The sequence below is a fragment of the Pseudorca crassidens genome, chromosome 2 (genome assembly GCF_039906515.1).
Source record: "Pseudorca crassidens isolate mPseCra1 chromosome 2, mPseCra1.hap1, whole genome shotgun sequence".
NCBI lineage: Eukaryota > Metazoa > Chordata > Mammalia > Artiodactyla > Delphinidae > Pseudorca > Pseudorca crassidens.
In genome coordinates, this window is record NC_090297.1 from 161,128,547 (window position 1) to 161,155,220 (window position 26,674).

Here is a 26,674-nt window from a genome sequence, read left to right on the forward strand (position 1 = left end):
ACTATCTATGCCACTTATATTAACTATTAACTGTTTGTCTTTTTTTCCCCCTTTCCTAAAGGTTCTCAGTTCAGGCTATGCAACAGTCTTACCTGTAGGGCTTTAAAGATGTGGCCCAAACATCTGGATATTTTTCAAAATTCTACAGGTAAATTTTTACAAGGAGTGAAAAAGCAATGATTCACAGACTATAAGAAGGTCTTCTGTAAAATGGTTAAGATTTCAGCACCTAAACTGAGTGCTAATATTATACAGTTATTACATTATTAGTTATAATATCTAATATAATACAGTTATTTAGGTAATAGTTTCTCTGAGCAATTTAATTTTTTATTACCTAAATAACCAAGCATTCTTTTCTTCATCACCTGTACCACATAAATCTTTCTAATTAACATCTGTTTCCTAACAAGAGGTAAACACAGTAGCTGAAAGATGCTAACAAGAATTAAATTTTGATATACTCATCAAATTAATTTGTGAGAAACACCACAACCATTCAAATTAAAAATGCAACTTAATACATGTTTGTCCTACATATGACAATCATTTAAATGTGAACAGAACATGCTAATGTAAATATCCAGTTTGAAATTAAACAGCATAGTTATGGATATCATAAGTAGCTTGACTGAACCCAGCTGTGCCAATTTCACCCTGGCCCTTGAATTTAAAGATGCAGGAAGGGAGTCAGTTAAGATGAAAAAGAAAGAGAGTAGTAGTCAACCCAGACTGCACATTATAGCAACCTGGAGAGTTTTTTAAGTTTCTATGTCCAAGCCATACTCTCAACCAATTAAAACAGAATCTCTGGGTGGGACCCATGCATCAGTATTTTTAAAGCTCCTCAGCTGCTTCCAATGTGTAGCCAATGTTGAGAACCTATGAATCAGAAAATCTCTCACAGAAAAATCTGAAGATCAGAACTGTTCAGAGATTGAGACAAAGGGGGAAAAAAATCCCAGAAATCAAGTATTACTTTATAAGTAAGTTGCTTTGTCTCATTAATTTATGAATGATTTTTACATATTAAGGATATATGCCTTTTTATGTTGCAAATATTTTCCTGTTTCTTGGCTTTCCTATTATAAGACAGTTCTTTGACATACATGTGTTTTTAACTTTTATGAAGTCAAATCTGTTGATCTATCAATCTATCTTTACTCCTTGTGAGGTTTCTCTTATTTCTGCCTCAATGGTTAATAACAACAAAACAAACCAGAGAACTTTATAACATTATAATTCTCAACCAAAGTAACGAATAAAAAAAATCAATATTAACCTAGGACTATAAATGCCCTTAAATGTTTAAAACTGAGCATGAATAGGCCACGTGTAAAACAGTAAAATGGAAACAAGCTAACTTTATTATTATTATTTTGGCTGTATTGGGTCTTTGTTGCTGGGCGCGGGCTTTCTCTAGTTGTGGCGAATGGGGGCTACTCTTAGTTGCGGCGCGCGGGCTTCTCACTGCGGTGGCTTCTCTTGTTGCGGAGCACAGGCTCTAGGCACATGGGGTTCAGTAGTTGTGCCTCGCGGGCTCTAGAGCACAGACTCAGTAGTTGTGGCGCACGGGCTTAATTGCTCTGTGGCATCTTCCTGGACCAGGGCTTGAACCTGTGTCCCCTGCATTGGCAGGCAGATTCTTAACCACTGCGCCACCAGGGAAGCTCAACAAGCTAACTTTAAAAAGGATACTTTCTTGATTTTTACTGTACTCAAACAAGTAAAATAATGGCTTTATTTGACAATTTCTACTTTTAAAATAAAATGTCTAAGGTGTTTGTCACATCGGTTATCTGCCTTTTCAGGAACTATTCAGATATATACCTATGCTCCTGGGAAAGCAACCATTCGAGTTCTAAGATTAGAACGAGATATAAAAGACAAGGTTATTGCACACAGTCACATTTGTTATTTTCACTCTAACAAGTAATTATTATAGCAAAAACTGGGGGGAAATCATTTGCACAAAGTGTTTCATAGTAATAAATATAAGTAGATGAACAGGCACAATTTTTCCCCCAGGTCATCACAAATTCAAGTTCAACTACCAGTTTCAGACATGATTTTGTGATTGTTAATGTGAATAACATGATCATTATTAATACGGCACTGTTCGGAATTCCCTGGTGGTCCAGTGGTTAGGACTCTGGTTTCACTGCCGAGGGCCCGGGTTCAATCCCTGGTCAGGGAACTAAGGTCCCACAAGCCACGCAGCACGGTCCCCTGCCACCCCCCCAAAAAAAAGGCACTGTTACCGTATCAGTTTGTCCAAAGCTCTTTCATCATGGTGAGTTTTATAAAGATATTCATGACAAAACTTGATTTGAGTGGGTTTTTTGGTTCAAATTCAAAACAAAAGTTATGGTAAATGTCATAGGTTGAGAGCAGTTTGGAAAGGAGAGTCATGAAGGTGATCACTCAGGGATATTAAGTTTTAGTAGCAGAAAACCAAGTCCCTCACTATTCTGAAAAAATGTTTGTGTGCTTTTCACGCCATTGTCCACCAGAGTGAGCATCACATCTAATTAAGACTGCTTGCAGAACTCTCAGAGGGAAAGGGGAAATCATCTAAAACATTAACCTGCAAAAATTTTAGAAGCAGTGTATATAGATTTAAAAGTAAAATACAGAACCCCTCAAAATAATCACAAATGTAATATTTATCCAATAACTGGGTTGCTGAGAAGTTAAAGTTTAAAAGTACTTACAGGACTTCCCTGGTGGTGCAGTAATTAAGAATCCGCCTGCCAATGCAGGGGACACGGGTTCGAGCCCTTGTCCAGGAAGATTCCACGTGCCGCAGAGCAACTAAGCCCATGCGCCACAACTACTGAGCCTGCGCTCTAGAGCCCGCGAGCCACAACTACTGAGCCCACGTGCCACAGCTATTGAAGCCCACACGCCTAGAGCCCGTGCTCTGCAACAAGAGAAACCACCGCAATGAGAAGCCCGCGCACTGCAACGAAGAGTAGCCCCCACTCGACACAACTAGAGAAAAGCCCGCGTGCAGCCACAAAGCCCCAATGCAGCCAAAAATTAAAAAATAAAAGTACTTACAGAAATCAGTTTGTCTCAGCTTAATGTAAATACAAGTTACACAGATATCTTGAAATTATGTACAGAAAATGTATATTCTGATTCAGTAAGTCTGTGGTGCAGCATGAAACTGCACTGCTAACAAGCTTCCAGTTGATAAAGGTGCTGCTCATTCATAGACCACATTTGGAGCAGCAAGAACTGAAAGACAACATAAACTGAATTTCCAAACGCAAAGGTTTAACTCTTACATAAAATTAGGGAACTGATCATAAGGAGTGGGGCCCCAAATATGAGATGCAAACATTTGGGCAGACACTCATGAAACTTAGTACCCTGAACTCCCAAATTGTGTTGAATTCCTTTTACCAGCAAAAGCACTCTGAAGGTGTTGGTTTCCCTTTGCCTGAAGAAACCTGCAAAGGCCTGCCCTATGCCTTATGAAGGACTACTGATTCTCCTCAGGAACTACTTTCACCACCTCTGAGAGTTTCTAGATCTACGGCCAGACTCGAGTCCTAGTAGGGCCCCAAGGATAAAACTAAAAAATGCGATCCACTCGGAGGTGCATAACATACCAAAAGAACTGCGAGATTTTGCCAATTTATATCAACAAAAACTTGGGGAGCACATATGGGAAAGGATGCGAAGAGTGTTGGAGTGTTGGATTCAGGTGGAAAATAATGCTGGATGAAGACGAATTTATTGATATGAGTGGATTTATGGATATGGAGCAGAGACTGTGGATTCAACAGGTTGGTTCAAGCAGCTGGAAATGGCTCTAAGAGTCTGCTTGGTTGGTTGACTGAAAGCTGAATCTAGAGGTGACCTACACTAAATGAAGTTGAAATGTCAGAACTCTGGTACACTGAGAAGGAAGTTGCCTGATGGCTTAGGGAGATGAGGATGCTGAGTGGATTTAACATCCAAGACCTGCTTACCCACCCCTTAACCATGTCCCTGGGAGGACCCAGAAAACATTCCATTCACCAAGCTAAGAGAAATACCTTTATGAGAGGAGACCTGGCCTCCCTTAAGAGCTCCCTGGTGGCTGTTCTCCATAGGCCAGGAATAAAAATGGTAACTCCTGCCATCAAACTGGGCTCCCTGAACTGAGGGGGGGATGGTGGGGGCCCCATGGCAGCAGAGATGATAGTACTTAGGCACCAAAGATAAGGTGGGAGTGGATACCATAAAGGCAGCCAAGACCGTAACCAGAAAGATCTGAACTGCAGAGATCTTTGACCTAGGCTAATTAATCACAGTGTCCCTAGAAATGAAATAGAACGGCAACCTACTAAAGTCTCACTTGATTAGTATAACTGGAAAAGCTCTGGGTCTGGCAAACAGAAGTATGACTTCAATAACCAAAAAAATAAAGTGCTGTAGTCCCTCCACCAATTCCCAGATTTGAGCCATTTCACAGACCCAGAGTCCCTTGAATGAAGGGAAGGGCCAGGTCCTTGAAGAAGAACTCTACTACAGAGCCAAATATGCAGAGTATATATTTTCCTCCTAGGCTTTCCAAAAGCAATCTACAGCCATTTACAAGGCTGACTTTGCACTATGAAGAGGACATAATCCAGACTTCGGTGGGGGGTGGGGGTAGCGGTGGGCAGGGATTACTGGACACTGGCTCTGAACTAAAGTTAATTCCTGAAGACCTAAAATACCACTGTGGTCCAATGTCTCAGGAACAGGAGCTTATGGAATTCAGAGGATCAACGCGATTTGGGCTCAGATTCATCTCACAGTGGGCTTTGTAAGCCCCCAAATCCATCTTGCGGTTATATTCTCCAGTTCCAGAATGCAGAGTTGGAAAAGAAATCCTCAACAACTGTCAGAGTCCCCTCTCTTGTTCCCTAACCCGTAGAAGTAATGGCTATTACGGTATAAAAGTCCAATTGGAAGTCAAACTGCCTTTATCTACCTTAACAGTGAACCAAAACCAATACTGCATTTCTGGAGGGTGTAATGCTAACATCAATGATTTGTGAGATGCAAAGGTGGTGATTCCGCCCACATCCTCATTTAACTTGCCTACATGGCCAATGTAGAAGACAGATGGATCTTGGAGAATGACATTGATTACAGGATATCAAAATGATAGAATATCAAAGGGAGAATGTGATTCAGCTGTAAGAAGAACGAAATCACCCAAAGATGGGTAAAGGGATTTTGTATACTCTTTTTGGAAGAGGGCTAGTGTTTTTAGTTGTGCAAAGAATAGTTAGGTGGGAGAGTGAGCTTGCATTTGTCTCTTAAGTACCTTAAGTATGGTTAAATAAGGTATGTATAGTTGACAAGGGACTGTGGTGGCTTCTGCAGTTTATCAACATAGCAAACTGGAACTACATTTCCCAAAATTCTCTCTCTGTATGATTCTAGGTGAAGCTTGGCCACAAAAGACATGGGTGAGATTTGGAAGCCAGAAGTGCAGCAACCTTCATTATATTCTGACAGTCTGTGTAGGGTACTGCTGCAGCTTGTGTGCAATGTCGCTGATCTAATGGCTCGCCTTGTTGGCCTGGGGCAGCAGCCAGGCCCTCTCTTCCGACAGCTCCCGCTGTATCTCTTCCTGAACCTTCTCCAAGGCATGGGGCCCAGCACATGAACAGTTCTGTGGCAAAGGGCATTAGCAATTTCTGTAGGCCATCAGTGTCACTGAGGGGGGAAGGCAGTGACAGACAGACACAGGTTCCAATTATCCTATTAGTTCCAGTTGGATTCCAATTTGTTCTTGCTTCCTCCCACTTGATATCAGCTTATCTTCCTGCAAGCTCTGCTGACTTAATAGTGTCTTCAGGCCTACCCCATAATGCAGAGGCAACAGCATCTCTATCAACTTATGTAAAGTCTAAGCTCTATTATCCTTATGCTTCGTCATTCAAGAGTTCTCCTTCTTTGAACAAACCCTAACTGATACAATCCCTTCCCACAAAAACTGACCAGCCCCAGAGAACAGCCTTAACAGTTGGGAGACACCAGATGACCATATATATAGTCACCTACTGGGCAAATGCCCAGAATTTTTTTAACCTAAGACCTTTTGGTGCCTTGCTTTTAAATATGATTGGCCAAGAACGAGCAGACACTTAAGGACAGCTCTTTTTCCTTTCCTTTTATTTTACTTTTTATCATAGAAAATTTCAAACATTCCCCAAAGTAGAGAGAATAGTACAATATACCACCCCCCCCAACCAGCTTCAGAAATTATCAACACATGACCAATCTTGTATAACTTAAACCCCACCAACACCTCCCAACTACATCATTTTAAAGCAAACACCAGGGAATTCCCTGGCAGTCCAGTAGTTAGGACTCCAGGCTTTCACTGCCAAGGGCCCAGGTTCAACCCCTGGTTGGGGAACTAAGATCCCACAAGCTGCATGGCACAGCTAAAAAAAAAAAAAAAAAAATAGCAAACACCAGACAACCTGTCACTTCATCCATTATCCATCTCAAAAAGATAAAGCCTTCATTGTTTTCATTTTTTAACTTTTCATTTTGAAATAATTTCAGACTGATTAAAAACAAGTTGCAAGGAATAGTAAAGAATTTCCATATGTCCTTCACAAGGATTCCCCCAATGTTAATATCTTACATAACTAAAGAACAATTATCAAAATCAAAACATTAACATTGATTCAATACTATCATCAAATCTATGGGGTTTATTCAAATTTCATCAGCTGTCCCACGAATGTCCAATTTCTGATCCAAGATCACACTTTGCACTCAGTTGCCATGCTTCCTTGATCTCCTTTAATCTTGGAGTTCTTCAGTCTCTCCTTGTCATTCACATCCTCGATACTTGTGCAGGGTACTGCCTAGTTATTTTGTAGACTATCCCTCAATTTGGCTTTCCTTGAAGTTTCCTCATGATTAAATTCAGGTTACGCATTCTGGCATCTATACATCACAGAAGTGGTGCTGTGTCCTGTTCAATGTATATCAGGAAGCACATGATGTCAGTCTGTCCTGTTACTGGTGATACTAACTTTGATCACCTGTTTTACATTGTAAAGTTACTGTATTTTTCCCTTGTACTTAATAAGTATCTAGTAAGAAGACTCTTTGAAATTGTGTAAATATCTATTTCTGATCATACCCTTGCCCACTTATTTTAGCATCCATTGATGATTTTTGTCCAAAGGCACTGGATTAGATTCCTTCTGAGATCCCATCCAACTCAAACATTCTATCCCATGATTTTATTAACACCTTAAATTAAGAATTTCCCCTTTATTTGGTGAAACTTGGAAACTTTAGACAGCAAGACTGCAGTGGGGGAGGTAATTTGCATAAACGCCACACTGATTAAAATTTCACAACACTGAAACACAGATTTATTTTATTGATGCTCTTTACCTAAGCAAGCAAGCCAGAAATATAAAGAGACTTACATACAAATTGTTTCTATAGTCTCTCTTAAGTAAATGTATGGTGGGATATTCATAACTCTAGAGGAAAAAAATCATATGAGTCTCCACAGATGAAGGAAATGCCTTAGGCAGAACTCAACACCTCTTCTTAATTAAAAACTCATGAGAGAGACTGGGAGTCAAGATGGCATACTAGGAGGATGCAGAATTCATGTCTCCTCACAACTAGGGCACCCACCAGCCACCGGTGGGGGACCACATACACCTAAGAGGATGGGACGAACCCCCAGGGACCAGCTTGTGGGATCTTGGTTCCCAGGCCGGAGGTCGAGCCTGAGCTCCTGTGGTGGGAGCTCCAAGTCCAAATCTCTGGACTAACAGAGAACCTCAGACCCCAGGGAATCTCAATCGGAGTGAGGTCTCCCAGAGGTCCTCATCTCAGCACCAAGACCCAGCTCTATCCAACTGCCTGCAAACTCCAGTGCTGGACGCCTCAGGCCAAACAACCAGTAAGACAGGAATACAGCACCACCCATCAAAAAAAAAAAAAAAAATGAAATGACAAAAAAATTTGTTACAGACAAAGAAGCAAGGTAAAAACCTACAAGACTAAATAACTGAAGACAAAATAGGCAACTTACCTGAAAAAGAATTCTGAATAATGATAGTAAAGAGGATCCAAAATCTTGGAAACAGAATGGAGAAAATGCAAGAAACATTTAACAAGGATCTAGAAGAACTAAAGAACAAACAAAACAAACAAACAGTGATGAACACAATTACTGAAATTAAAAATACTCTAGAAGGAATCAATAACAGAATAACTGAGGCAGAAGAATGGATAAGTGACCTGGAAGATAAAATGGTGGAAATAACTGCCAGGGAGTGGAATAAAGAAAAAAGAATGAAAAGAACTGAGGACAGTCTCAGAGACCACTGGGACAACACTAAATGCATCAACATTCAAATTATAGGGGTCCCAGAAGAAGAAGAGAAAAAGAAAGGGACTGAGAAATATCTGAAGAGATTATAGTCAAAAACTTCCCTAATATGGGGAAGGAAATAATCAATCAAGTCAAGAAGCACAGAGAGTACCATACAGTATACACCCAAGGAGAAACACTCCAAGAGACATATTAATCAAACTATCCAAAATTAAATACAAAGAAAAAGTACTGAAAGCAGCAAGGGAAAGCTACAAATAACATACAAGGGAATCCCCATAAGGTTAACAGCTGATTTTTCAGCAGAAACTCTGCAAGCCAGAAGGGAGTGGCAAGACATATTTAAAGTGATGAAAGCGAAAAACCTACAACCAAGATTACTCTACCCAGCAAGGACCTCATTCACATTCGACGGAGAAATTAAACCTTTACAGATAAGCAAAAGTTAAGAGAATTCACCACCACCAAACCAGCTTTACAACAAATGCTAAAGGAACTACTCTAGGCAGGAAACAGAGAGAAGGAAAAGACCTACAATAACAAACCCAAAACAATTAAGAAAATGGGAATAGGAACGTACGTATCAGTAATTACCTTAAATGTAAATGATTTAAATATTCCAACCAAAAGGGTTAGGCTGGCTGAATGGATACAAAAACAAGACCCTTACATATGCTGTCCACAACAGACCCACTTCAGACCTAGGGACACATACAGACTGAAAGTGAGGGGATGGTAAAAGATATTCCATGCAAATGGAAATCAAAAGAAAGCTGGAGTAGCAACACTCATATCAGACAAAATAGACTTTAAAATGAAGACTATTACAAGAGACAAAGAAGGACACTACATAATGATCAAGGGATCGATCCAAGAAGATATAACAATTGTAAATATTTATGCACCCAACAAAGGAGCACCTCAATACATAAGGCGAATACTAACAGCCATAAAAGGGGAAATCGACAGTAACACATTCATAGTAGGGGACTTTAACACCCCACTTTCATCAATGGACAGATCATCCAAAATGAAAATAAATAAGGAAACACAAGCTTTAAAAGACACATTAAACAAGATGAACTTAATTGATATTTATAGGACATTCAACCCAACAAAAACAGAATACACTTTCTTCTCAAGTCCTCAGGGAACATTCTACAGGATGGACCATATCTGGGGTCACAAATCAAGCCAGGGTAAATTTAAGAAAAGTGAAATCATATCAAGTATCCTTTCCAACCACAATGCTACGAGACTAGGTATCAATTACAGGAAAAAATCTGTAACAAATACAAACACATGGAGGCTAAAGAATACGTTACTAAATAACCAAGAGATCACTGAAGAATTCATAGAGAAAATCAAAAAATACCTTGAAACAAATGACAATGAAAACACGACGACCCAAAACCTATAGCATGCAGCAAAAGCTCTTCTAAGAGAGAAGTTTACAGCAATACAAGAAACAGAAAAATCTCAAATAAACAACCTAACCTTACACCTAAAGCAATTAGAGAAAGAAGAACAAAAAAAACCCCCAAAGTTAGCAGAAAGAAAGAAATCATAAAGATCAGATCAGAAATAAATAAAAAGAAAAGAAGGAAACAATAGCAAAGGTCAATAAAAATAAAAGCTGGTTCTTTGAGAAGATAAACAAAACTGATAAAGCATTAGCCAGAGTCATCAAGAAAAAAAAGGGAGAAGACTCACATCAACAAAATTCAAAATGAAAAAGGAGAAGTAACAACTGACACGGCATAAATACAAAGGATCAAGAGAGATTACTACAAGCAACTATCTGCCAATAAAATGGACAACCTGGAAGAAATGGACAAATTCTTAGAAAGGCACAACCTTCTGAGACTGAACCAGGAAGAAACAGAAAATATAAACAGACCAATCACAAGCACTGAAATTGAAACTGTGATTAAAAATCTTCCAACAAACAAAAGCCCAGGACCAGATGGATTCACAGGTGAATTCTATCAAACATTTACAGAAGAGTTAACCCCTATCCTTCTCAAACTCTTTCAAAATATAGCAGAGGGAGGAACACTCCCAAACTCATCCTACGAGGCCACCATCACCCAAATACCAAAATCAGACAAAGATGTCACAAAAAAAGAAAACTACAGGCCAACATCACTGATGAACATAGATGCAAAAATCCTCAGCAAAATATTAGGAAACAAAATCCAACAGCACATTAAAATCATCATACACCATGATCAAGTGGGGTTTATCCCAGGAATGCAAGGATTCTTCAATGTATACAAATCAATCAATGTGACAAACCACATTAACAAATTGAAGGAGAAAAACCATATGATCATCTCAATAGATGCAGGAAAAGCTTTTGACAAAATTCAACACCCATTTATGACAAAAACCCTCCAGAAAGTAGGCACAGAGGGAGCTTACCTCAACATAATAAAGGCCATATATGACAAACCCACAGCCAACATCGTTCTCAATGGTGAAAAACTGAAACCATTTCCACTGAGTTCAGGAACAAACAAGGTTGCCCACTCTCACCACTATTATTTAACATAGTTTTGGAAGTTTCAGCCACAGCAATCAGAGAAGAAAAAGAAATAAAAGGAATCCAAATTGGAAAAGAAGAAGTAAAACCGTCACTGTTTGCAGATGACATGATACTATACATAGAGAATCCTAAAGATGCTACCAGAAAACTACTAGAGCTAATCAATGAATCTGGTGGAGTAGCAGGATACAAAACTAATGCACAGAAATTTCTTGCATTCCTATACACTAATGATGAAAAATCTGAAAGAGAAATTAAGGAAACACTCCCATTTACCACTGCAACAAAAAGAATAAAATACCTAGGAATAAACCTACCTAAGGAGACAAAAGACCTGTGTGCAGAAAACGGTAAGACACTGATGAGAAAAATTAAAGATGATACAAACAGATGGAGAGATATACCATGTCGTTGGGTTGGAAGAATCAACATTGTGAAAATGATTATACTACCCAAAGCAATTTACAGATTCAATGCAATCCTTATCAAACTACCAATGGCGTTTTTCACAGAACCAGAACAAAAAAATTCACAATTTGTACGGAAGCACAAAAGACCCCGAATAGCCAAAGCAATCTTGAGAAAGAAAAACGGAGCTGGAGGAATCAAGCTCCCAGACTTCAGACTATACTACAAAGCTACAGTAATCAAGACAGTATGGTATTGGCACAAAAACAGAAATATAGCTCAATGGAACTGGATAGAAAGCCTACAGATAAACACACACACCTATGGTCACCTTATCTCTAGGCAAGAGTATACAATGGAGAAAAGACAGCCTCTTCAATAAGTGGTGCTGGGACAACTGGACAGTACTTGGAAAAAAATGAAATTAGAATGCTTCCTAACACTATACACGAAAATAAACTCAAAATGGACTAAAGACCTATATTTAAGGCCAGACACTATAAAACTCTTAGAGGAAAACATAGAACACTCTATGACGTAAATCACAGCAAGATCCTTTTTGACCCACCTCCTAGAGAAAGGGAAATAAAAACAAAAATAAATAAATGGGACCTAATAAAACTTAAAAGCTTTTTGCACAGCAAAGGAAACCATAAAAAAGATGAAAAAACAACCCTAAGAATGGGAGAAAATATTTGCAAATGAAGCAACTGACAAAGGATCAATCTCTAAAAGATACAAGCAGCTCATGCAGCTCAACATCAAAAAAAAAACCAACCCAATCCAAAAATGGGCAGAAGACCTAAATAGACATTTCTCCAAAGAAGATATACAGATTGCCATCAAACACGTGAAAGGATGCTCAACGTCACTAATCATTAGAGAAATACAAGTCAAAACTACAGTGAGGTATATCACCTCACACCAGTCAGAATGGCCATCATCAAAAAATCTACAAACAATTAATGCTGGAGAGGGTGTGGAGAAAAGGGAACCCTCTTGCACTGTTGGTGGGAATGTAAATTGGTACAGCCACTATGGAGAACAGTATGGAGGTTCCTTAAAAAACTACAAATAGAACTACCATATGACCCAGCAATCCCACTACTGGGCATATACACAGAGAAAACCATAATTCAAAAAGAGTCATGTACCACAATGTTCATTGCAGCTCTATTTACAATATCCAGGACATGGAAGCAACCTAAGTGCCCATCGACAGATGAATGGATAAAGAAGATGTGGCACATATGTACAATGGAATATTACTCAGCTATAAAAAGACGAAATTGAGTTATTTGTAGTGAGGTGGATGGACCTAGAGTCTGTCATACAGAGTGAAGTCAGAAAGAGTAAAACAAATATCATATGCTAATACATATACATGGAATCTAAAAAAAAGGTTCTGATGAACCTAGGGGCAAGACAGAAATAAAGACACGGATGTAGAGCATGGACTTGAGGACACGGGGAGGGGGAAGGGTAAGCTGGGAGGAAGTAAGAGAGTAGCACTGACATATATACACTACCAGATGTAAAATAGATAGCTAGTGGGAAGCTGCTGCATGGCACAGGGAGATGAGCTCAGTGCTTTGCAACCACCTAGAGGGTTGGGATAAGGAGGGTGGGAAGGACATGGAAGAGGGAGGGCATATGGGTATATATGTAGGCATTTTGCTGATTCACTCTGTTATACAGCAGAAACTAACACAACACTGTAAAGCAATTATACTCCAATAAAGATGTTAATAAATAAATAAACTCATGAGAAAATGTAAATGAATGGATGCCTCCTTAACATGATAAAATATATGTACCTGAGTCGTAAAACCAGCACCTTAATTAATAAGGAAACCCTAATGTCCAGGAACAACACAAGAATGCCAACTATCTTCACGACTATTAAACATTGTTCTGGAAGCATTACTCAAAGTAATTAGCCTAGAAAGAACACTCAGAGGCATAAAAATTGAAAAAGAAGAAACTACGTGTTTGAAGATGACATAAGAGTACTCCTAGAAATTAAATTATCTGTAATTAAAACAGTGTGGTACCTATGCATAAATAGACAGATAAACCAATGGAAAAGAGTAGAAAGTCAAGAGTTAGACCCAATTAGTATATGATCTAGAATATGATTACTGGAGCCAATCATTGGGACAAAAATAATCTTCCTAATAAATGGAACAACTGGATATCCATTTGGAAAAAGATAAGATTAGATCCATTCCTTACACCATACATAAGAATAAACGCAAATGAATCAGAGATCTAAATGTAAAGATTTAAAGTATACAAATTCTAGAAAAAAACATGTGAATTACTCTATCACAAGAAAAGTTAAAACACAAATGACAACCAGAAAGAAAATATTTGCAATATTTCTCAAACATGAGACTAATATCTCTAATATACAAAAAGTTTTAAATCTGAAGGAAAGAACAAAAGTCTTATAGAAAAACAGGCAAAAGATATATAAAGACAATTCACAAAGAGATATTCATATAATCATGGCCTTTAAACATATGAAAAGATGTTTAACTTTATTGATAATACAATTTAAATGCAAACTGAAAACTATACTGAGATACCACTGTTCACCCATCAGACTGGTAAAAATTCAAAAGGTTGACAGTACACTGAGTCTGCAAAGCTGAGGGAAACCAGCACTCTCATACTGATACGTTGCTAGTGGAGTTGTGAAATGGTGCCACCCCACACATAGGCATTTACACGTTCACCTAACAATCCCACTTCTAGGAATTTACCCTGAGTATATACCGGCAACAATATAAAAACACCTATGCGCAAGGTTATTGATTACAGCACTATTCACAATTGCAAAATACTGGAAATTACCTAAATGTCCAAGCATAGGAAATTAGAAACTATGGTACACACATAAAGTGGAGTACTTTGGAGCTATAAAAAAGAATAAGAAAGATCTCTGTAAATACGATATGGAGTAGATTTTTTAAGTGAAGAGAGCAAGTGCAAAAGAGCAAATAAAGTATGCTACCTTTTGTGTAAGAATGGAAAATAATAAACACATATATTTGCTTCTCTTTACCGAAGAGAGAGAGACAGAGAGAAGATAAACCAGAAAACAATGAACTTGCTTATCTACAAGGGGTGGCAGGGAGGAACAGTATGAATATGGGAGGGGGGCTAACACTTCGCTTTTTCATAGTTTGAGTTTTAGAAGCATGTGGATGTTCCATATATTCAAAATATAAAATTAAATCAAAAAGGATGAGGGGGAAAAACTAAAACTGAAAGCAAAGTGAAACAAATGAACTCAATTGTATTTCTTTTTTTTTTTTTTTAATTATTTTTTTGGCAGTGTTGGGTCTTCGTTGGTGTGCACGGGCTTTCTCTAGTTGCAGCAAGCACGGGCTTCTCATTGCAGTGGCTTCTCTTGTTGCAGAGCACGGGCTCTAGGTGCACGGGCTTTAGTAGCTGCAGCGAGTGGGCTCAGTAGTTGTGGCGCATGGGCTCTAGGGCATGTAGGCTTCAGTAGTTGTGGCATGCAGGCCCAGTAGTGGTGGCACATGGGCTTAGCTGCTCCGCAGCATGTGGGATCTTCCCGGACTAGGGATCAAACCCGTGTCCCCTGCATTGGCAGGCGGATTCATAACCACTGCGCCACCAGGGAAGTCACTCAATTGTATTTCTAATAAATACCAATAAATATAATGAAGGGGAAAAAAAGAAAGAATGTAAAACGAACACAGTATTTAACTGTATATTCTCAGTCTTTGGCAGAGTAGAGGGGAAAGGGAAATTGTAAACAAATTCTGTACTGTTTCAAATAGGGTCTTTTTTTTTTTTTTTTTTTTTGCGGTACGCGGGCCTCTCACTGTTGTGGCCTCTCCCGTTGCGGAGCAAAGGCTCCGGACGCGCAGGCTCAGCGGCCATGGCTCACAGGCCCAGACGCTCCACGGCATGTGGGATCTTCCCGGACCGGGGCACGAACCCGTGTCCCCTGCGTCGGCAGGCGGACTCTCAACCACTGCGCCACCAGGGAAGCCCTCAAATAGAGTCTTTTTGGTAATGATGTGGGCAAAGCAATTCTGAAACAATTTTAGATATTATATAGAGTTGAACAAATGAGTAAATACATTGAGGCTTTCGAGGGCCAGAGTTCTCACTGAGCCAGAAAGGATATACAATTATGGAACCGGGAAAGGCAAGAAAGAACCCTGAGGAGACAAGTCGGAATTGAAAGTACTGATGTGAACTCATGATTTCTAAAATATGTGTACGTATGTGTATATGTATGCATATTTGCATGAACCTGTATACTTCCTCTGTCCTCTGAAAGAGTCAAAGAGCAAAAACATCCCAGGGGCAGTGAGCATATCTAGCGCTCAGATCTTGGTCTCTAATATTATTTCTCACTAAAAGAAACCAGGAATCCTCAGAGAAATACTGATTCCAGAGTTTTGGCAGGATGGGTACAGGATGAGTCTAAAACATCTGTTATGCCAGAAAGCAAGGAAGTGTTAAAGAAAAAAAAAAAAGGAGAGAAGAGAAGGAAAGAAAAGGAAGGGTAGGTAGAAAGAGAGAGGGAGGGAGAAAGAGAAGAAGGAAGGAAGGAAGGAAGGAAGGCAGGGTGGGAGGGAGGAATAAAGAAAACTTGGGGGCATATCACAAGGACACAGGATCTACCTTGGAAGGTTTCATACTAAAAAAAGATCTGGGACAATTTGAGTACCAAAACAATTAGGTACCTAATTAATTCTAAACCACTGAAAAAATGGAAATACTTGAGTCCATACTGATAATAACAAGATAACTAATAAGGAAGGAGGACAGGCTCTTATGGTGGAATGCTGAACTGAATGTCAACTGGTAAGTGTGGAGGAGTGCTATAGGTAAAAAATGAGCATTTTGCAACTACTATACCAAAGATTCAATCAATAGTCACCCATGGATGCATAAATCTCAGGGGAAATTTTAATGAACAGGATATTTCCATCTTACAACGTCTCCCCACAAACTGGCTGGGGGGAAAAATAATACACAGTGGCAAAAATAGGACAACAGCTTGACTGAGTGATCAGTTTAACACTATCAATGAAAGGACCCTGTTAACCTCCAGATGTGATACCTAAAATAAGGAATGTTCTGTTAAAAAGAAAAACATGTCTGCTGTAACTACTGAAGCTCGCCCCTAGAGCCTACACTCTGCAACAGGAGAAGCCACCACCATGAGAAGCCCGCGCAACGCAACGAAGAGTAGCCCCAGCTCGCTGCAACTAGAGAAAGCCCGCGTGCAGCAACGAAAACCCAACGCAGCCAAAAATAAATAAATAAATAAATAGAATTTTAAAAATAAGTAAATGTTCAAAATGATCTTTAAAATAATTCCAGGTTCTCGTTTCATACTTTCTGCACACATAATACTAAAACTAAATTCCAGTCCATGATACATGAAAGAGATATGCACTTAGGAATCATTTCAACATCTGATTATGTATGTATAGTCTCGAATTCCTTTTCATCTTATTCAGGATGCTCAAATATCCACTGGATAAGTGTTTACTGAGTACTTACGTTAGGCTATAAGTCATTTCATCTACCCTTTTAAATCTCTGCTACGCGTGTGTGATCAGCAGACCAGCAGCTTTAGCATCACCTAGGAGTTTGTTAGAAACGCAGAATCTTACATGCAACCCAGACCTTACTGAAGCAGAATCTGCACTTTAACAAGATCTTCAGGTGATTCTTCTGCACATTAAAGTTAAATAAGGCCTCCTCTAAGTGACTTAACAGATTTATTTCTAGCTCCTACTAAATCTGGTGCATGTAGAGTGATTCCCCAGAGCAGCTCTCTTCCATGCCATGACTCATACTTCTTGTTTTCTCCATCTCAACTCACTGCCCCCACAGTCATCAAGATAAGGTAAGAGAGAGCAGAGAACATGGCATAGGATATTTTATGGTAGACCTGGAAATGGCTTGTGCAACCTCTAGCCCAAACTCCATTGGCCAAAACTGAGTCACAAGCCCCAGTCTAACAAGGAGGCTTGGAAATGTAGTCATCTTATGTACCCACCCAAGGAAAATGAATAAAGTTTATAATGGATACTGTGATATCTCAGAAACACCATGGAAAGCTGAATAACCAGGCCTGAGCAAAGTCAGAGCAAGGAGAATTATGATGAGGACCATGAAGAGAAGTTCTACTTCTCTCAGTTCAAATTCTAATGCCAATGGCCAGCCAGTAAACTGGCTCACCTGGCTCACGTTTTATCAAGAGGTTCACTCTTGGTCTAATCAGCTGGCAACTCAAAGAAAAAAAAAAAGCAGACATAAACTGGCAAAAATTTCAAAGTCACCTTCATCCCAAGCAGCACCACCCTTTTATACAATTCCAAATGAAACAAAGACTTTCTCAACGTTTATTCAAATATTTAATTACAAAAAGTGATACAAGCTTTGAAAAATACAAAATATATAAAGTACAAAAGGATATCTTCCCCCCTCCAAGTCCCATCCTCCGAAAGTAACCGTATTAGAATTCTGGGGTGTTCTTCCAGACCTCTTCTACACGCACAAGTACATGCACACAAAAATTTTATTTAAAATACACACATTGTTCTACAACTTTATTCACCCAACAATGTGTTACTGACATCCATCCACATCCACTGTAGAAACAGATCCACTTCAATCTTAACAGCTACATGGATTCTACAATATGGCTGCACCATAACTTAACCAGTTCCTATTAATGCACATTAAAATTCTCTCTCCTTTTTTCTTAATTACAAAAATGCTATACTAAGTATTCTTGTGCAACCATTGTTATTTTCATTTGTCAGAATCCCAAAAATACGGTCAAGAAAACACAGTGCTCAATTTTGCTAGGTACTACCAAATTGCCCTCCAAAGGAGCATACCAATTTACACTCTACAAATGTCTGAATGCTCTCTAGTTCATATCTGTGCTTACAAGGAACATAATAGACACTTTAGAGTCATTATGAGAATTAAGTGAAGTACTATTTAAGGTAAAGCGCTTAAAATCATGCCTGTCATTGCTTAGTAAGTGATAATCATATTAGCTACTGAAAAATAATTTTCAGTCATCATATACTGTGGTAACAAGTAAATGGAAAATGGCTCTCTTACTTTCCCTTAATAATCAAGGTTAATCACCATCGCAAGTCCCTTGACTCTTAAACGACCAGAACCAGCCAGAGTTAGAAGACGGGAAGCAAACGTTGAACAAGTCATACTAACAGAGAGGCACTAACTCCATACTTTGGTTCCTGATCCCAGTATATCCTGGCAGGTTACAAGAAAACCAGAACAAATATTGTTCATGGTTCACAACATACACTAGAGAACAAATCTGAGCCTCTCCAACTGTCACAAAAGACAGGTACAGTCTTTTATAACGGTGGTTCTCAAAGTAGGGTCCCGGGACTCCAAAGCCCTTTCAGGAGGCCCACGAGGTCAAAACTATTTTCATAATAATACTAAGACATTTTTTGTCTTTTTATTCTCTTTCTCTCACAATGTACAGTGGAGTTTTCTAGAGGTTAAATGACTTGTGATTTTACAATACACTAAATGCAGGAGCAGTTGTGAGAATCTGAGGGTGTTCTATTAAGCCAGACATTAGAGAGACATACAAAAATGAAAGTAAGCGAATTTTCTCAGCAAATTTTCTTTTGTTTTGCAAATACAGTCTGTGTCATTAAAATCCTTGTCAAAATGCAATGATTCATTATGTTTAAATCCAGTCGTCCCTTGGTATCTGCAGTGGATTGGTTCCAGGACCCTCACAATACTAAAATCCTCGGACGCTCAAGTCCCTTATGTAAAGTGGCATACTATTTACATACAACCTACACACATCCTTTCATATACTTTAAATCATCTCTAGATTATTTATAACCCCTAATACAATGTAAATGTATGTAAATAGTTGTAAATAAAAGGTAAATGCTATGTAAATAGTTGCCTTTGCACTGCAAATTCAAGTTTTGCTTTTTGGAACTTTCTGGACTTCTTCTGTCCCCTGAATATTTTTGATCCATGGAGGGCTGACTGTATATTTCAAAACTTATCAGTTTTAATATTTTAAGCAGTAAAATCAATAAATATAACCACACTGCTTGCATGGTTATGTTTTGTTTAAACCCCTGCAGGGCCCTAAATAACTTTTTTTTTTTAAACCCTCCTATGAAATCTTTTTCTATAATTCTTAAGAGGGTAAAGTGGTCCTGAGACTGAAGTTTGAGAACCACGGTGTATGAAATCAGCTGCCTCAAATGACAGCATATAAGTCAAGAGAAGTCAAACCATAGGTATTAGCCCGCTGCTTCAATTCTCTTTCTGTGAAGGTCAGAGCCAACCTTGTAAGGAGTAGCACAGCTTCACAGAAGATTTCAGTGGGTCTCAGAGATGGCAGCACAAGTAGAAAAGGCAAATCCAAGGGCAGGAAAAAATGAGTGTTCCAATGAGAACAAATCAATGATTGCTCCATGACAAAAGGGTCTAAAATAAAAACCTGACACCAGCTGGCCAGGTTCCCAAACATGTGCTGCCATTTGGGGAACTCAGGATCCCTAACAAACTGGGAACTCTGTACCAGTAGAAGCCACAATAGCCATGGTGAGAGGAAGTCTGCACTGTTGAGTTCTAGGCACCAGCCTCCATCCCTGTCCCCATGGTTGCTCTGTTCTTGAGCCCTTGAACAAGCACCAGGCTGTCTGAAGAAGGAGAACTTACTGCTATCCACAAAGCAGGTCATCCTGTCTGATTAAGAACGTCCTCTGCTGTGGCAATCACATGGACCAAATGTTTTCAGGCTCAGGGCTCTGCCATACAGCCCTTCACCAAACTTCCATGCAGAAGAAAAGGTAGTAGCAAAAGAAACAGGAATTATAACTCCCACTTAAAAAGAAAAATGGAAGTCATATCCAAAGAGTCCTTTCCCAACCCACCTCATCAATCCTTCTACTTTATTTTACTCTAAGTCCTTGACCTTCCAGTAAGCCCATGAACCACTGTCCAGGAATGTGCAAACCCTGATTTCAATGCTCTCAAGGTCCTTCCCTTGAGAAGATTTTCCTAGTCTTTCCATCTTCCAAGCCCATCCCCCCAGGAAGAGTCTGCAACACTACAGCAGCTCACTTGCACCTGGTGCTGGGATACTTCACAAAACCAGCTGTAAACCCACAGAATGTCTTTTATACACTATTTGAACAGAAGTGAGTGCCTCCCTGTCTCCACTTGGCTCTTTCTGGTCAGCCCTTAAACCCCGGGTCAGGAAGCCAAAATGAGAATTCTGCCTTTGTTGAAACCATTCCTTCCAATGCCTAGCATTCTTGGTAACTTCACTTATTTAGAAGATTCATCTAACACCTCAGTCTCTCAGTCTCCTGATCATTCCAACATTTTTCTTATTCCCTACCTCAGTCACTTTCTGCATACCCTAAACCCTGTGGTACCAAATCACACACTACTTCTAAAGCATATATATGTCAAGTCACCCCATCCTCTGACCGCTCCACCATCGCTCTGAGCACATCAGGTCCTCTAATCCATTGCTTCCACCACATTTCACTGTTCATCACCTTCCTCATGACCTCAGTCCCTAGCTTAGAAATATGGTCCATGATTACACTCTTCCTTGCCCACGACTTCAGCTTCCTGCTTCCTCTCTCCACCCATCATGGTAACCAGGCAGCCCTGGGTGAGCCCAATTCTCACAGTCAAACTGCCAACCACTGGGAGAAAAGAGCACTAGTCTGCTAACTGCTCTCACGGTAAATAAATGAACAAAAGTTTTAAGTGGACCCTTAGCACTTCCCAGCAACCTCGCTATATTTTCCTAAGCAATTCACTTTCCTCTCCTAGAAGAATATTTCACACCTTCTCCTCTCTGAGAATCTGTCACTCAGCAGCCGCCTCCCTAGTTGTCCTCAAGCCTTGCAGTCACTGCTGTTACCTTCTCGGGCACCTCTTCTTCTTACCCCAGTATAAGAAGGTATTCCCTCCTGCTTCCACCCCAGGTTCAGTCCTTGGCCAAGACGGATTACATCATCTCACCAGGGTTCTTTTTTTTGCCCTTTACTGCCTGATCATATTTACCCACACTGTAGCTCAAATGTAGTTGCTTTATTTCCTATAATTGATCTACTCTGTCTCATGAACATGGGGCTGTTTTTTCTATAATTAATCCAAGCTTCCTCAAGAACACTCACCCTAGTAAATAGCCAGAAATGTAATATTTGCCAAATAACATCTCAGTCTCTTCCAGTTAATATTCAGACATTTAAGTTTAACTCCTTACCAGAGCTGGTTTCAACAGTCGCTTTCAGGTAAATATTTCTCCAAGTGGGGCTTATGGGACATCCTTACGGTGGCAAGACCTCAGATCTTGACGTCTCTAAGGATCCTCACTGGTCTCTGCTGCAAGGCAGTGATCAGGTCCTATGGCTGGACTGGTGCCATCTCACCTTTTGGGATGTCATGCTGCCTCCCACCTCTGGTCTCCATGTTCCTGACCTAGAGTCACACAGCCCTTTGTCATGATGCCTGCTGTTCCACCAGGCCTCTAAGCTTGTCCACATCCCTGAAGTGATATGAGAGCACTTCAGAATCCCCTGCCAGCACAGACTCATGCAGCCAGCCACTTTCTCTTACCACTGCTATGCCCTAGGCCCCAATGTTGGCACAGCAACAGCCTACACAGCTCTCAAGCTTACAAATAAGGAGCAGACCCAAAGGTCTTCCACTTTTTTTTTTTTTAAGGCCTTCTACTTTTGACTGACCCGTCAACCCATTTAATACCCTCACCCCAACCCCAGAACTTTGGCCAGACAAGGAAGGTCAGAACATATGTTTCTCACAATCTATTTCCCCCCCGCCCATCCCCTGCTTCCCATAAGCCACCAGGGCTGAAAAAAGATGGACTTTCCAATTCATTCTCCTTCCTCCTGGGAGGCACTAAGCCTCATACTCAGCTTTAGTGATGGAAGAAATACCCTCTTTACCCTGCAGAAGAAACTATTATTAGAGTTTGCCATGGAAGCTCTTGATAATGGAAACTGCAGGCAACTTGGAACTTTAGAAAACCAAAAACAAACAAAGAATGACTTTAAATTCCCCAAAATATTATCCCTTCACAACTCCAACAGTTAGAATCACTTGTGTACTAGGTCCCAGAGATATAAAGATTAGACTTAGGTCACTAAAGTGGGGAGACCTACAAACAAAATAATTACAATGGAATTTTATGTGTTACATATACCAAAACAAACAGAAGACACAAATAACCCTTGTCAATCTTCTCCAGCTCCATCAAATTAAAAATGGATAAGAAAAAGGATAATATAAATTATTTCAGGTCACAATTTCATTGTCATTTAATCTTTCTCCAATTTATATACCTCATTCTTTCCCACTCACAACACAAAATACCAGGAGCCAATCCATGAAAAAAAAAGGAAAGGAAAGGAAAAGAAAAGGAAAGGAAAAAAGCAAGAGAAGTCATAAAGCAGGTTTAAATTTCTCTATTAATAAAAATAAATATGCAAGAACTAAAGCACTAATCAAAACAGCCCAAGGCCAAAGGAAATCAGGTAGAATCTTATAACAATAAATGATCTGGAGAGTAATGAAGTAATTACAATAAATACCTGTTCTTTTATTCTATTTTGGTCCCCCCCCCACTTCCCATGGAACTGTTGTTATTCGTTACAAACTAATATTTTCATTCCATTTCTTAATTCAAATGGAAGGCAGCAAAAGGACAAAAACAACTAGAGGAGAATTCTGCGAGATGTTCATACTACAAATTAAAAGTTTACTACATGCCAGGCACTGGAGTTTACAAAAATTGAAAGACATCTACTCTTAAGGACTTCACAGCTAATAAGAAACAAATTTTACTTACAAGGTGATAAGGAACACAGAATTGTATCCCCCCATTGATGAGCATTCAATATTGGTAGAAAACTGCATAAGACAACGCACCAAAGTTTGATTTCTCTAACACTACCCTCAGGCTGCAGTGATTCCCAGCTAAGCACTTCAGAAACACAACAACCACTGAAGCAGAAGTGTTCAACAGAGCTCCTACTACTAGGAGCACTAGTTCAGCACCTGTGAACTATGTCCTAGCAATCCAAAATTAAGTGCAGGGCTTCCCTAGTGGCGCAGTGGTTGAGAGTCCGCCTGCCGATGCAGGGGACGCAGGTTCATACCCCGGTCCGGGAGGATCCCACATGCTGCGGGGCGGCTGGGCCCGTGAGCCATGGCTGCTGGGCCTGGGCGTCCGGAGCCTGTGCTCCGCAGCGGGAGAGGCCACAGCAGTGAGAGGCCCACGTACCGCAAAAAAAAAAAAAAAAAAATCCATTTGTTTGTTTTAGTTTGTTTTGTTTGGATCCTTGGCATTTACTGATATTACCTTTCCTATGTTTATGTTTGCTGATTTCTCCATTATAATATGCATATGGTGGGAAGTAGAACCTACCTCCTTTCTTAAAAGCCACGAAGGCCAACTACTCACCTTCTCAACTTCCCTTGTAGCTAGGATGCAGGCAGTGACCCAAGCTCAACCAATCCAAGACACCCACTGAGAACTTTGAATCAGAAGTTAATATCCGGAGTTCCCTGGTTGCCTAGTGGTTAGGATTCCGGGCTTTTACTGCCACGGCCTAGGTTCAGTCCCTGGTCGGGGAACTGAGATCCAGCAAGCCTCGCGGCACAACCAAAAAAATTAAATAGAAAAAAAAAAAGAAAGAAAGAGAAAGCTAATATCACAAAGAAGCATGGCTGAGCTGGCAACTTTCCAGCAATAACCAGTTTCCCAAGCAGCAGTGGCGGCGGCAGTGGTAGCAAGAATAGCAGCAGCAGTAGGGTCCAGTGTCATAGTGCTGGCGACACATGCTGCAGAACCCAGTATTACCAGGCAGCGTCAGAAGGAACGTACTCTCCAGGTCCCAACCCCATCTACTTCTGAAGTGCAATTCTGACTGTGGAACTCCCCTGGTTTCTGCCCATTTTCAGAGCTGGGTTTCCTCTAGACTTTAAAAGGATGCCAAGAACTCCCCAAAACTCTTTCATGAAATTCCTTTTCTCGTTTAAATCATTACAGTTCTTGTTAATAAGAAAAATAAGTGATAGCAGTAATGGAATTTTATTGGTAAATCAAGAAGTATGCCACATACAAAGGGCTGGGTTTGTGCAGTCTATTTGGAAAGTGGACAATTCCATGTTCCATGTGAACTAAAGTTCAGCTCTGATAATTCAATTAATAATCTGTCATCGTGTATTCATTCCAAAACTTTTCTATTCCAACTACTAAATAACTTGGCAGTCTGGTTTCATCTGCAAGATGATCCACATCTTCATCAATTAATGTTATAAGACTTAAGAAAAAGCAAGTTCTCTGTTCTGGGCTACATTCAAACTCTAGAAACACCTCCAAAGGATTTAACAGGATGAACATCCCAGCTTTCTCTCTAATTTGCCTGAATGAGAATCAAAGGTCTACAACTTTCAATGTTGAAGCCTTCAGCATTTCATTTCTTGAAAGGAATGAATTGTTTTCAACCACACAGTTTACAAAAGCTTCAAGGTGTTCACTCCTCAAAGAATTTTTGTTGTTGTTGCTGTTATCATTACTTCAGGAAGCAACAAATACAATTAAGTAACTTTAAAATATGAGAATAAATTCCTCAATTATGAACCAAATAAGGACATAGTAATACTAATGGTCAAGCTACTGATTTGAGCTTTGCACTTACCCCCTCACCTCCATCCACCCCAATCCCAGACTAATAGGTCTGGAAGAGCAGTCATGGAAAAAAATCATCCCAGCCATCTAAAACAGAGCTCTTCTCCTTGACATATAATAGGAGCTCAAGAACAATTGTTGCTTGAATACAATTCCTATGACTGTGCATACATATTACACATTTCCATAAATTGCTCTCCCATAGCACTTTACATTGACCCAGTGCTTACAGGCTTACAAATTACTTTCACATGAATTCTTGCATCTAGATAGGTGGTTAAGAGTTAGACCTGCCTGCAGTCATTAAATGCAAAGCACACGATGGAAGCTCAGTAACTTATGCTCCTACAGCACAGTACTGCATCTCTATTTCAGCCCTTCTGATACACTGTAATTAATTATCTCGCTCACTTATCTGCTCCTTAAGGATTCTTAAGGACGTCCCGTTCATCTTTGTATCCCCAGGCCAAACAGAACCTGGACCACAGGAAGTGCTCCGTGAACACCAAGATTCTTCTGCGTCCTGCGAGCCCCGCACTTTCTTGGCGAGGCCTCGGCCGTCAGCCTGACTTACACCATCCGTTCTCCCACTCACCCCCACCTCCTCCAACTGTGATTTCCACAACGGCACCAATGAAGCTTATCGCCTGAGACACAGACTTTTTTGTTTCGCAGCAAAACTACCCACGGCTCAACGTCTCCCCTTAAGTCTGCCCACCGGCTCTCTCCAGTTAATACTACGGCGGGGTGGGGTGGTAGCGGGTCCAGCTGGGGCTGCGTCTGGGGTCCCTCCAACCCCCGCCGCGGCAGCCCAGGGGACGGCCAAGCGGAGTCTGTCAGCTGCGAGGCGCCCCCGGGAGCCGCTCATCTGGGGAAGTGCGGGGCTGGGCATCTGGGCAGCACCGGCGAGACCTTGTGCAGCCACAGCCAGGGGGAGTCCCGGGGAGGGCTGCCCCCCCCCGCCACGCCCTCAGCACCCCGGACCCCTCACTGCTCTGGACTCAGGTGGGCGAGGGAGGTACGTACCCGAGGAGGCAGCGGTCGCAGACGACACCACGACTCCCCTTGCACACCGTGTACGCCAAAGGATCCGAGCGGAAAAGCAGCTCTCCGGGGCGCAGTGGCGCCAACGCACGCAGCCCGTTTCCCCTGTCGGCGGTGCTGAACTTTTCCACCTTCGACGCCTCCATCCTCGCAGAGCTCCCGCACCTCAGGCGTCCGCCGCGTTTCGCAGCTGGCGTCTCGCGGGCTGCCGGGAGCCGGGCGCCTGCGCCTTGCGCTCAAGTACCCCGAGGGGCGGGGCGGGCGCGACGGAGCCTCTGAGCATGCCCAGATGGAGTCTCGAGGTTGGTCCCGCTGGTTGGGGTGAGGGCGTTGCTGGCCTTCCCACCTGCTCTCCCAACCTTTCGGACCCGAGGCGGTTCCGCGAGGAGAGGCGGTGTTTTTCTCCTCCAACATTTTATTAGGATAATTTTAATGCAGACGGGAAGTTGAGAGCACAGTGCAGTGAACACCTGTATACCCTCCACCTAGATCAAACAATTCTTACCATTTTGCGGTTTCTGCTCATTTTCTCCCAGTA

The 26,674-nt window shown here is 40.8% G+C and overlaps 1 protein-coding gene across 3 annotated transcripts in view; it reads right to left on the bottom strand.

The window, feature by feature from the left end:
* SMYD3 (SET and MYND domain containing 3) overlaps positions 1 to 26,370 on the bottom strand; it is a 714,589-nt gene extending 688,219 nt beyond the window's left edge. The window contains exon 1 of one of the 3 annotated variants that reach the window (XM_067729540.1): positions 26,119 to 26,370. In XM_067729540.1, the coding sequence (XP_067585641.1) occupies positions 26,119 to 26,282 (164 nt within the window). In that variant the 5' untranslated portion in view covers positions 26,283 to 26,370. The remainder of the gene's footprint in view (positions 1 to 26,118) is intronic. The other 2 variants (XM_067729539.1, XM_067729542.1) reach the window with 2 other exon arrangements.
* Between the last annotated feature and the right edge of the window lie 304 nt (positions 26,371 to 26,674).